Consider the following 12,483-nt stretch of genomic DNA (forward strand, 5'->3'; position numbering starts at 1 on the left):
ATTTATGAATATGTACATTGGCAAGTACTTAAAACCTTAGTTCTAAATCAAACTACAAATCTATATCCATTTGAATCATCTTGACTTACAGCCCATCTAATGGCAATTGGACTACTATTCACTATAAGAATCATTAGTCTGTTATACTTATAATTAATTTTCCTCAATATTAGAGGTAATATCAATAATTTCTTCAATACTTTTACAATCTTATATATTATAATTTAATGTACTTTTCTCTCCATTTAAATTGATAACCTTTGTGAAATAACTTATATAATAGATTTGCTATGTGAGCATAATGAGGAATTCAAATATGATAAAATATATATGCATCCAAAAACTTATACACCTCTATTAAAAAATTACAATTATCTTTTATTCTTTCAATTGCATCAATTTTGATTAGATTTGATTTTCTTCTATAAAATCGACATAAATATCCAATAATTACAACCTCTTGTATCTCAAATATAGATTTTATATCCAATAATATAAGATGAACTTCTTCAAGTTGAGTCAATATTTTTTTACAATCTTATATATAATCAACAATATACTTGCAACACCTTCTCTTATCTAAAGTCTCATCCTTGTCTTCTTCTTTATACCCTTTAATAGAAACATCATCCAAAAAATGTATAGTCTTTTCAAGAATAAAATCTCTCAACTTCTTATTTATCTTATTCATCATATATGCAACTGAGTTAATAGCACCTTAAAAAAGAGTAATTGAAACACAACTAGACTATCGCAAAAACGTAAGATCCTTCCATTCTACAACAACATATGGCCTCCTCACAAAATAGGACTAAATAGACCAAAATAAAACTGAATGAAATTATACAAAATAGAGCATAAAAGACAGAACTAAGCAAACAAAAATAGAACAAAAAAAATTTGAACAGAAAGATGCAAAATCAAACTTTACTAAGAAAAAGGATCCAAAGCCATATCTGACCAGATAGTCTAAAAGGCCCTGGCTTGTCCTATTTATGCTTTTTCCTATCACCCTAAACTTTCTAGATTATTTCTAGGTAATGGGCTCCACTTGGAGAACCATATTAAATTCTTTTTTAGAAGATTTTATGGTAGAGCCCACCTAGATAACCATCCTAAGCTTTCTTCTAGAAGGTTCTATGGTAGATCTCACCTAAATAACTACCTTAAACTCTTTCTAGAATGTTCTATGATGGATCCTATCTAATGCATTAATCTAATTTCAATTCTAGAAACTTCTATGGTTCTAATTATCTATATAATTTAACTTATTTATACCTTGTTATAGTTAATCCCCTTCCACTAATGTGGAACGTCCTCGTTTCGCTCCCGATGGTATCTCCAAATTGTTTCTTGGCAATGGATGAGGTTTTGTATAAATTTCTACATTGCATTGAGAATGGGACAATCTTTTCAAAGGACTTTGTACTGAAGTTGTAGATGTCTACTGCCACGACAAAGATAGCGATGCTCCAAAACATTGTCCACTTCATATCCTTGTTGATCATCTACTACAACTCGTGGTGGTGGTGGTTGATATCGATCCAAGAAGCGCTTTGGCTCTATATGAACTTCCTTCAGTTACAAAACATGAAAGATTTAATGGACTCAAATATGTGGCGAAAGCTCGAGGAGATATGTAAAATCACATATCATTGTAAAAATGTAAAAAGATCCAAGCCATCAAGGTGTTAGTTTACGGATTTGTATTGATGTAGCAAGTGACAAGTTGGCAATAGAGAGTAATATCTAATCATCCTCCCAAAAGGTCTTATATTACCAATGATTATTTGCATACTACTTCTGTCGATTATGTATAGTAAAGAGGCAGTACCATATCTCTTGTAAGGCAGTTATAAGATGTTGTATGAATTCCTCCATTGTTGAGTTGTTGATATTGATGGAATGATGGAGAGTTGTTGGCATAATCAGATGCTGACTACCATTAAAGAAAAATGGTGAATGATTGATACTTGCTTGAATACTATCATTATAAGCAAACTCTAAGGATATCAAGTATTCATCTTAATCATTATGATGAACCGTCACAAATGCCTATAGCATATCTTCTAAGGTCCAATTTGCACGCTCTGTTTGCCTATCTATTTGAGGATAGAAGGTTGTAGATATGGCAAGTCATGTGCTAGTAGCTTAAACAAGACTTGCCAAAAACTTTTCATAAAACTTGGATTTTGATGTGAAATGATGACACGATGTAATCTATGGTGATAAAAGATGATATCAAAGAAGACTTGTACAAGCATTGGGGCATCAATATCCGAGCACATAGCAGCCAATTCGAGTGCCAATCCACAAAGATGGCAATTGTAGTATGATTATGAGGCATTTGCGACAAAAATGTAATGAGATCCATAGTCACCTACTTCCAACATACTGTAAGCAGCGAAATTGGTTGCAATAATCCAAGAAATATTGCATTGCATACTTTGTTACATTGACATGACTTTCAAGAACATACAAAGGTTCGAACATCATAATCCAAATCTATCTAAAACCATATCCTTGGGATCCGTTTTAGACTCTTTTCTCGTTTCAAATGTCGAGATATTATGATGTCATGTCCCTTCTGAAGTATGCATGTTTGAAATTTAGCATTGTCGAGTACATAAATTTGCTACTTGAAATAGAGCAAGCCTTTACTAAGAGTATAATCTTGATAAGGTTAAACATATTGATAAGATTGTAATATATTAGATAATGATGTTGAAAAGGTTAAATCATTAATTTGACCTTAGATTGTAATGAATGCACTCCATGAATTAGAAAGAACAACTAATAATAAATTGACTTATTGTGATTCACTGAAAACACAATCAATAATTGCAACTTTCTTAAGGATATATTGTCAATTTTATATGAATGCATGCACATCTTCATTCTTGTCTATAGTTAAATAACAAAACGTCTTGTGGAAATGTACCTGAGAAGCTTTATTTGATTGTTTGTAAATACGCTTGATATAATTTCAAACTGCCTTTGATATAGGTACTTTATGTAGTATCATAAGTTGCTTATTTCTACAATATAGAAGTATTTTAAATATCCTTTAAAATCTAGTCATGATGTTGCACCAAATTAAATGCATCAAGTGCAACCTCAGAGCCATTAACTACTCTCCACAATTCTACTCAACTAAAGAGGGCCTCCAATTTAATACTCCAAGTGTAACAGTATGAGAGAGAGAGTACGCTGTTCGTATGATTTGGAAAGAAGGTATAATTTCCCTTCATACTATACTGTAATCCACTAGTGAACATTCTCGGTTACATACATTCCCATCGACCTGATCGTCGCACTCGTCATGATCTGTCTCTTATGTCTAACAGTCGCCGTTACGAGACATGGAGCTGCATGAACGTGGACTCGTCCACACCGCCGTGACTCCGAAATCCCCTGTGCGGTGCTCCTCTAGATGATGAAATTCTTGTGTTTCTACTATCGAGGGAATTTTGTGGTTCGGGTTGACGATACTTCATCTCCTGCAGGTTTTGGTTTCTGAGACTTCGATTCCCTTCGGAGTGATCAATTTTTTGAGAAGGTTGGTTTCAATATGCCAGGTTCGGACGTTTTTTTTATATCTGAAGTTAGGGACTTGAGGTTGTGTTGACAGTGAGAAGTTATCAGAATTTAAAAGAAAAAAATAGGGGAATAATACAAGGTGGACCCCATGTTTAAAGAGAGGAGACGTCGGCAAATACACTCAATCGAACGGTTCCTCATCCTTGTAGGAACAGTAATTGCCATCGATCTCGTTCTGTTATCCTTCATAACCTTCATCGTGTGGCCGTGCTCCAGCCTATTTATTCACCCTCGTGAGTAGTTGAAGACGTCCAAGTCATCACTCTCAACATTCACTCCACATCAGGCCGACGCCGTCAGGCCGAAGCCCCCGGTACAAAGCATTGGGATCTTACAACCAATCACTTGAGTGCCAAAGTTGTGATCACGGTTCAAGTTAGCAACCAAAACAGACACTAGTGCAGTGTTAATCAGCGAGTCACAGTAGAACAGTGTGCTCGCCATTGTGTTCCTAACACAAATGTTTTATGAGAGCAATTCAGGAATACCGAAATGCGCATCCTTTGCTGGCAAGGATGATCAAAAGAATGAAGTAATGTCCTTTAATAAGTGAAGTCATTCCCTGCTGTGTCAGAAAAAATTAAGTCCATCGAGTGTTGTAATCGCAGCTCAAAGGCTCCACCTCAACTGCACGAGCTACATGGATGGTTCAACCAGTTAGTAAAATATATAAAAATTATACTATCTGAATAGTAAGCGTTCATCTTTATAATGATACTCCTCAGAGATGCACTGAAGATGTGTGACCTTTAGGCATTTGGTACCCTTCTACTCTTCTACTGACTATATACTGCATTTGTTTGTCGTATGTGTCTAAAAAAAGCCTTCGAAGGAGGGAGAGTGTTAAAGACAATGTCCCAAAAAGGACTGGTCACCCCGAAGCTGTAATTGTACAACTGATTTTTAAAGTGGTGGTCGGAATGATCTTTCTTCATCTTGTGGAGACGCGGAGTAAACGCCATGCCAAAGTGGAGATAGTAGTGAGTGACATCATACAGAATATAGCCCGATAGTAGCCCTCCGAACAGTGATGAGTGATAAGCTGGAGATGGCACGACAAGTTGAAGCGCAAACCACACCTGTGCAGTGTGGTCACCGACAACCCAGTTAGCTAACTTCGTTGAAAATCCTTCTCACAAATTGCATTCATTTGGACGCAAGTGTAAAGCTCATTGACATCAGAGAAACATACCGGAATGATGATGGAGAGAGCGAAGAGCGGTGGGAATACGAGGCGGTCACTGTCCATGGGATGTTTGTGGTGGAATCCATGTAAAACGTAATGGATGGTGTTGGACCTACAGATATACCGAATTTCTCAGATTTGATCAATTAACGTGGCAAAGTTCAAAAGGCACGGCAATACAGGATCAAAATCACGCACCAGTAAGAAGAAGTCTTCATGTGGAACAAGAATCGGTGAAGTATATACTCTACCAATGTCCACATAAGCAACCCCACGCAAAAGGTAGCCACAACCATGTGCAGAGGAAGCCCCTCAGAAACTGCTCTGTATACGCAAACCGCCACCGCAGGCCCCCAAATGCCAGGAATCATCCACCATTTCGCTTTGGTTCCCATCTACATGGTCGACCACCATTGTCAAATCCCAGCCACTTTGCACTTCGATAAAACTTTTGAAGCCCTTTTCATTACTCTTTGAACCCCTTGGGTGACGAGTATTTCGTGCTTGCAAAAGCTAATCTGAACTTTCCCGGAGTAGCAACGCGCTTTCTTTAGTTAGGAAAACAACCATTTAGTTTGCTGTTGGGGAAGACTGGAATGAGTAAAGGCAGTTTCCACCCACCTCAAGAACGTTGCTGTGGAAGAATCTGGGGCTTCCTTTGCGCATCACCGGCTGGTGGACCCATTCGTCGTAATATGCCCCGAGGTGGCCCACCTGTCAGAAACGAAGAGTACCGTTCCGACGTTGAGTTTATTTATTTATTTATTTTTTTTTTTGAGAAAATACATCGTACGTTTCTTAACACAACTTGTCTCCTTGAGAGCTCATGTCTTGTTTGGGATTTCAGGCCGTCTTCTGGTTATCTTGCTATCCATTTAAGCGATACGAAGTTGAACCGCATGGCTCAGGCAGGGACCATTTAACAAGCCCAATGAATATCTAGCTACGGTGGACAACGTGTCATTCACTTGGATCAATACATCGCACATAGATAACAGTCTCGAGCGGAGGATTGGGATGAATTCTAGAGTCATTGAGAATTGTAATGTTCAAGACCGATTGCGTGAAGCCATAAACCGAGCGTATATCCCACTGAGCAAATTACACTCACTTGAGCAACCATAGGCTTGGTCATGTCAACGCTGTACTTGGACTTGCTGCCACTGTCATAGTTGACAGCACTTTGAACTTCTTCCCCACGAGCCATTCCTACCGCCATATCGAATAACCAGATGGAGCTAATAGCAATTGAACCTGCAGCAAGCTCACTATTGAGAAAACATGAATCTCAGAATCCACTTTTAATTAATTATGTTGTCGAGAACAAGGCTGCAGCATGAGCATGAATCCGACAGTCCCATGACATTCCTCCACGTGTAAAATATCTTCGTATATAGATAGGATATTAATGCCTGGGGTCCAGAAAATTAAACGTCTATCAGCTTCGAGCACGATGGAAGCTACATTTTTACGAGACTTTTCACGCTTATTTTATTTGCAGAAACATTTCAAGAGATATACAGAAAGAGCCACAACATCTTCATCCGTTCATAACGTTAAGTCTAGTGATTAACAATGGGAAGGGGTGTCCAATTGTGCATGAGATTATGCGTTTCATGTCTTGCGGGATTTCACAACATCATCACAGGACTATCTCTTCCTCCAACTTCTTCGTGACATCTTTTGAGCGCTAGATAAATTCATGAAACATCTGAGTTTTCACAGACTCAAGGCCGGTTCCAACTAAAAGCGCTGAGCCTTAGAGATTCAGCTTCACAGCTTTCCACCCACCCACGTAGTAATGAGGATTCGAGACTCACAAATCAGACTATATCCTTAAGAAGTCCTGAGAGATGTATGGCAAACCGGAGTAACGCAAAATCCCAAATGAAAGGGAAGTCTTCATATATGCTGGGAAAGGGGAGTACCTCAAAAGATAAATGAATCTGCACAGGTGGTCGCCGTGCCAAGTTATAACTCGATCGTCACACAAGCTGTGAAAGTTCCTCACATTCAGAGGAATGTGCGCGTAGAGGATTTCGGAGCTTCTCTGGCTACCAATTCTTTTCTGACTCGAATTCTTTACGAGATTAAAGGAGCGCAACGATTGACAGGAACACTCAGCACAGGATCCAGGAATCAGGTGCAGCTAAAAACATGGAATAGAATTCAGCAGCCAGGACTCATATATTGCCGAGACGCGGGAGACGACCTCTTAAAGGTCGGTGCTGTAGCACCAGGGCCTACCGAAGGGCGGAGGATTACAAGAACTGGTTGATTCATGTTGACAAGGGGTTTTTCTCCCTCCTTGCCGTCTTTGCAACGAGTAAATTTCATCGCGTGGCGCTACTACCATGCACACGTATTATTATATTTCATTTGACTAAAATATCAGCATCTAGTGGAAACATGCTAAACCCCAACCTTCCTATGCTAATGCTACAACCTCAAGCTACTGCCTTCACTTAAGGCCTCCAAGTTACACTTCGCAGGGCATCGCGATCCCACACCCATTCAAACACCCTTTTCACTACTGCCATACACACCGTGATTGATGAAGTCAGATCTCTGCAGTGCTAATCACACCCCACCTTGTCATTAGTCGACGATTACCATACCCAGTTAGTTTAGCTTTACTGAGGACCACAGAACGCGACCCTTTGTCAAAAATGTAGGTTTTACTTTTGGGTTCGGAGACGAGTGAGTTTTTGGCTCTGGTAACTAAAGCAGAGTGGGCTTATTTCGCAGGACTTGCACGAGGGGGGGTGGGGGGGTAGGCCAGATAGCTCTCAAAGCACAAAGCACTTTGATGCTTTCGGCTCTGGTCATGAATGCAAGTTCTAGGCGTTCAAAGGAGCTGGTGGGAGGTAATCAATAAGGCTTGGACAAAAACTGAGGGCGGTGAAGTCATGGTGGGCAACAACAACCGCATATAGTAGCTCCCATTGGGAAGAGTCCTGGCATGAGCTCCACCTTGTCTTGTTTATTTGTTTATTTGTTTGTTTGTTTGTTTCAATGACCCCGAAGCTTCCAGATGTGGGGATCCAGCGTCGGTAGACCTCGTTGTCCACTTCTATCTGTCCCTAGACTTATGTACACACCCCGTCCTCTTTCCTTTTGAACTACCCCGCATATCTTATGGGTTGCTCAAAAGATGGGGCCGCATACTTCCTCGGCACCAAGCCTTTTGCTATTTTAGTAGTATGGCTTGCTCTACCCATTTCTGATGCTTTTCGGATGAGGAGATACATGAACCCCCACTTTTACATTGCTCTCTTTTTCACTACTCATTTTTTTTTACTTGTGTTCCTTCTTCTTATTCTTGTCTTCTGCCTAAACAACAATTTTTATTTTTCTCGCATTCCACACACTTGGCCCACGCTTAGTTTTGATCATATGAGAACCGGTCTATTCATGAGTTTCTTCTAGATGTAAAATGTCGGACTGAGAATTCTGTCTTGTTGATCTTGTTGTTATTGACAGTTTTCTGCTTTTGGTTCAATGGAGGTTGATATTTATTGTTGAAACGAGTATATGTTTGTGGCCATGAGACTAGGAAGGTTTGATGTGGGTAATTTGGAAAATGTTGATTCAGGTAGCAGTTGTTTTCCTTGGTCGAAGAAGTTTTGATCAACCAAATCTTAGGAAATTGTTAGCAATTATTTTCTAAGTAAAGATGGAAATAGCTTTGAGTGGAGCCTAATCCATCTTGGTCCACCATCAGTGTCGTCATTCAATACACTCCACAAATTACTACATTTGCCTTCTACTTTTTTAATAATTTTCTAGCCATCCATTTTTTTTATTCTTTTTAATTGATATTTTTCAATCGCAATGCTTATTTTTTTTATTCTTTTTAATTTATATTTTTCAATCGCAATGCTTCTTATGTTTTACGTCAAGAGATTGTCTATGATTTTAGGATATTACCACAAATAGTTATTTTGAAAAAAATTGACCATCAAATTTGTTAAATCAAAATACAATAGCAGATTTTTGTTTATTTTTTAAAAATTATATAAATAATATAAATAGCTATTTGAATTTACAAAATTATAGTATTTTTAATAATTATTATTAATAAATCAATCTTATAGATTAAAATTTTGATTAATTAAGATAAATGGATCATATATATGTATATATATAAAATAATTTTTAAAATACAAACATGTCTTCTTGATTACATGATCAAATAATTGATACTAATTTTTTTAAACATTATATAAAAAGATAATAATAATAATAATATAATCAGTTGATACTCTTCAAAATTTTTTTATGCATGCGTGTATATATGTGTATATATATATATATATATATATATACACATATATATGCACACACACATCTAAGAAAAAAAATCTTGCATGAGAGAATATAAAAATAGTAAATATAAATTGCATCTTAATTATTTATTTTATTCTTGAATTTTATTATACTATTTGTGAGCTGATATAAATTTAAGAAAATAAAATGATCTTTCTTTTTTTTTTAACTATTTTTGTTTGAATTATCTATACTATCCATATTATATTATCTTTTTATATAATATAGATATTTTAAATATATTTCTTGTATATATATATATATATATATATACATAAGAAGTTAATATTTTATACTAAAAAACAATTCTTACATGCATAAATATAGATTTCTATAGAATTATTATATATATATATATATATATATATGGATTTTTTAAAGATTTGAGTAATAATAGAACACAATATGTAAAGTAACATGTTGAATTACATGCAATCCACATGATGATTAAAATACTTAGGAATAAACATGATACACCTACAATGCAAGATATGCATTACACAAAATGGTTTAGTGTCTTATTCTATTTGATTTGATGTAAAATTAATATTCTAAATATCAAAAATATTAAATCTAAATAATAGGGGGTTTCAAACATAACCTTTTTGGGTGATGTTACATCCATGATGCAAGCTCAAAGTATCCATGATATTTCAAAATATCACTTAATACTTCACCAAATCACCGACCTTGCAAGGTGGATGATTTTGAAATCAAAATGTCAAAACAGGGTGAGTCAAATATCAAAAACTGCATACATTGCCTTAATTCTCTTCCCTCTCTAACTCCATACCATGGAGTAATAAAGTTTGAATCATTGGATAATACCAGGGGGTAATATTATAGGAGTGGACCACTTTGAAATTAAAAATGCACATTATAATGTAGTAGTATTTGTTTTATAAGATTTGTTTTCCTAAACGTACAAAAAATCATAAAAACATTCAAAATTTTGTAATATTAATAATCTTGTATAAATACAATAGGCACAATAACATTTCTTTTCATGTTTACATAAGGACACGTATTTTATTTTATAGAGCTTAGTTTGTAAAAATAGTTTTAATAAAGAATAACATATGTTATAAACGCTATTGCATGATAATAAAATAAAATAAAATAAAAAAAATAAAAAAAAGGTATCTGTACATGTGTTATTTGTGTATACAACAAACCATCAACAATGTTAAATTCTGCTAAATTGCCATTTTGGTTGCTTAAATTGTTAGTGAATCTCGCATCACTTAAAGATTCTTCCACTTCGGAAATATTTCCTCTACTGTGAATTCCTCTCCTCCTTCAAAGACGAAAAGCTTTGTGAAAACTTCATACAAACTCTATGAAAACTCCATCCAACTTTTACTTGAATAATGAGAAGACTTGTTTGTATCATTTTAATTCATTTTTAAAGATCTCGGTGTTATTAGTCTCCTACAGATAAATTCAAACTTCCTCCTTTCTAAAACATATATATATATATATATATATATATATATACATATACATATACTCACTCCCTGTTCCTCACATACAGAATAAAACAAGCACAAACATTCGAGAGACTGAGTATCCACCACGGCCTCAGCGTTGCATGCATGCGAAGGAAGCTTTGAGCAGTGAAAAGGGCAGAAAAGGATGTGACGATGGAGATGGAGAATATGCGGAAGACGTCGAAATGGACAAGGAAATGTGGGCTGTTTTGAAAGTCTTGGACTGTGGTGTGAGAATCTGGTCCACTTTTGGGTCTGGAAGTAGCGGAGTGGCAGACTTGGACCGCTATTGCTTGATGATCAAGTGGGGACTTGTGAAATCTCTGACTGGTTGAACTGTAGAGCCCTAGCATATGCTGGGACGGTGTCTGAGTCCTGAGTGTTTGCGGTTCGTTCCTGGCGATGGTTTCTTCCATGTGCGATAGACATATTAATCTGGAAAGCTCCAGGAGGAGTGTGTTACCGTTCCGATGTGGACCAGATCACACAGGTGTGATTCTGCCTGCCTGCCTGGAGAATTGCATTGTGTGCTACGTGATTTTGTGCTCTAGGTATAAGTTGTGTCTGCTGACAAAATTCTTAATTTCATTTTACCTTTAGGGGTGCAGTTGCTCGAAAGATGCGGGAATAGTTTTTGATCACAGCTCCTTTTTGCCCCCCGTCGAAGTGAAATGATGCATGTAGAGATCATAGCCACGTCGTAGAGCATGGTTGCAAAACTACCTAGAGCAACGAAAGCATCATTGACTTGAGCCCTAGGAGTGGAACACTCTGAAATTTCCAGTTGACCTGCAACTAGTACGTCAAGTATCCCAATCTGCAGCACAAATTCCAGCTTGTAGGACCAGTGCTTGCAGGATCTATGCTTGCAGATGCTGACATTGTTGTCCGCCTCTCTGGAGCAATGTTTAAAGCTGTGAGAATTTCCTGCGGTAGGGAGCCTCCAAATCAACACACAGTGACGGCTCCTAGGGCCAGCAACAGGTTTAAGAATCAATCCCTTCCATGCACCAAGCTTGACACTGGACGAAAGCAGAAAGGCCAAGCATGCTAAAATCTTGACCCGGCGAATCGCGGAAGCAGGAACAAAACGGGCGTATCGGACAAAATATAAAATATATGTGTGTACTGAAGATGGGCCAGGGAAACCGGCTGAATATCGGGAGGCATGAAACAACAGATAGGGCTCCGATGGATACACCGCCACATGCGACTGTTAATTTACTTCAGACAGACAGAAATCCAAGTTCATGACCGAAGCTGAAGAGACTGATGGTGAAATATAGCGATGGCTTCTGCCCAGCACCCAGAGTCAGGCATTGGATCTGCGTGGCTCCGCCCATTGCAGTCTTTGCAGGTACAACACCTGTGGTGGCCTGGCAGACCTCCAAATTTGTACTCATCCGACGGAGGAGCTTGTTTCCCCGTTGAGCAGGAATTATCAGATTCAACATCCTACAACTCCCTCTTTTCATCTCGAGTCTGTTTTCTTTCTTCTTTTTGAATGCTATCCTTATCTCGCAGTCAGAATGTTATTGGTATCGCCTAGTAAAACCACAAAAACCGGATAGGTGCATTTGTTCTTGAAGCCATATAAGCCTCATGTTTGAATTTCGTGGAAAAGATCATGCATATTTCAAGGGTCTGAATCTACCATGTGAGATTGGATCACAAGAGGACACTGCTACCCATAAAAAAAGAAAAAAAAATATAAATTCTTGTGAACCAATACCCTGTGGGCCTGTCACAAATGTATGCAACAATTATTTTCCAAAAGCATTGGCTCCCGCATCTTCTACGCCTTTATGCAATGACAGGAACGAATATCTGAACCTGTGGGGTGGATCGGGTGAGACTTGGTGCTGGGTCCATATTCCC

General features: G+C 37.5%; 1 protein-coding gene across 2 annotated transcripts; it reads right to left on the minus strand.

Annotated features, from left to right (window-relative positions):
- Nucleotides 1-4,242: 4,242 nt before the first annotated feature.
- LOC112279755 (dihydroceramide fatty acyl 2-hydroxylase FAH1) lies at nucleotides 4,243-6,847 on the minus strand. 2 transcript variants are annotated; one of them, XM_024514424.3, is made up of 6 exons: nucleotides 6,715-6,847; nucleotides 5,898-6,040; nucleotides 5,408-5,500; nucleotides 4,985-5,181; nucleotides 4,793-4,898; nucleotides 4,243-4,679 (listed from the first exon to the last, which is right to left on the minus strand). In XM_024514424.3, exons 2-6 carry the CDS (start codon nucleotides 6,003-6,005, stop codon nucleotides 4,377-4,379), a joined length of 807 nt encoding a protein of 268 aa, XP_024370192.1. In that variant the 5' UTR covers nucleotides 6,006-6,040; nucleotides 6,715-6,847; the 3' UTR covers nucleotides 4,243-4,376. The 2 variants fall into 2 exon arrangements, with proteins under 2 accessions (XP_024370192.1, XP_024370193.1); XM_024514425.3 differs by lacking the exon at nucleotides 6,715-6,847 and having other exon boundaries at nucleotides 5,898-6,125.
- Nucleotides 6,848-12,483: the final 5,636 nt, after the last annotated feature.

Source organism: Physcomitrium patens, chromosome 3 (assembly GCF_059467195.1).
Source record: "Physcomitrium patens ecotype Gransden chromosome 3, ASM5946719v1, whole genome shotgun sequence".
NCBI lineage: Eukaryota > Viridiplantae > Streptophyta > Bryopsida > Funariales > Funariaceae > Physcomitrium > Physcomitrium patens.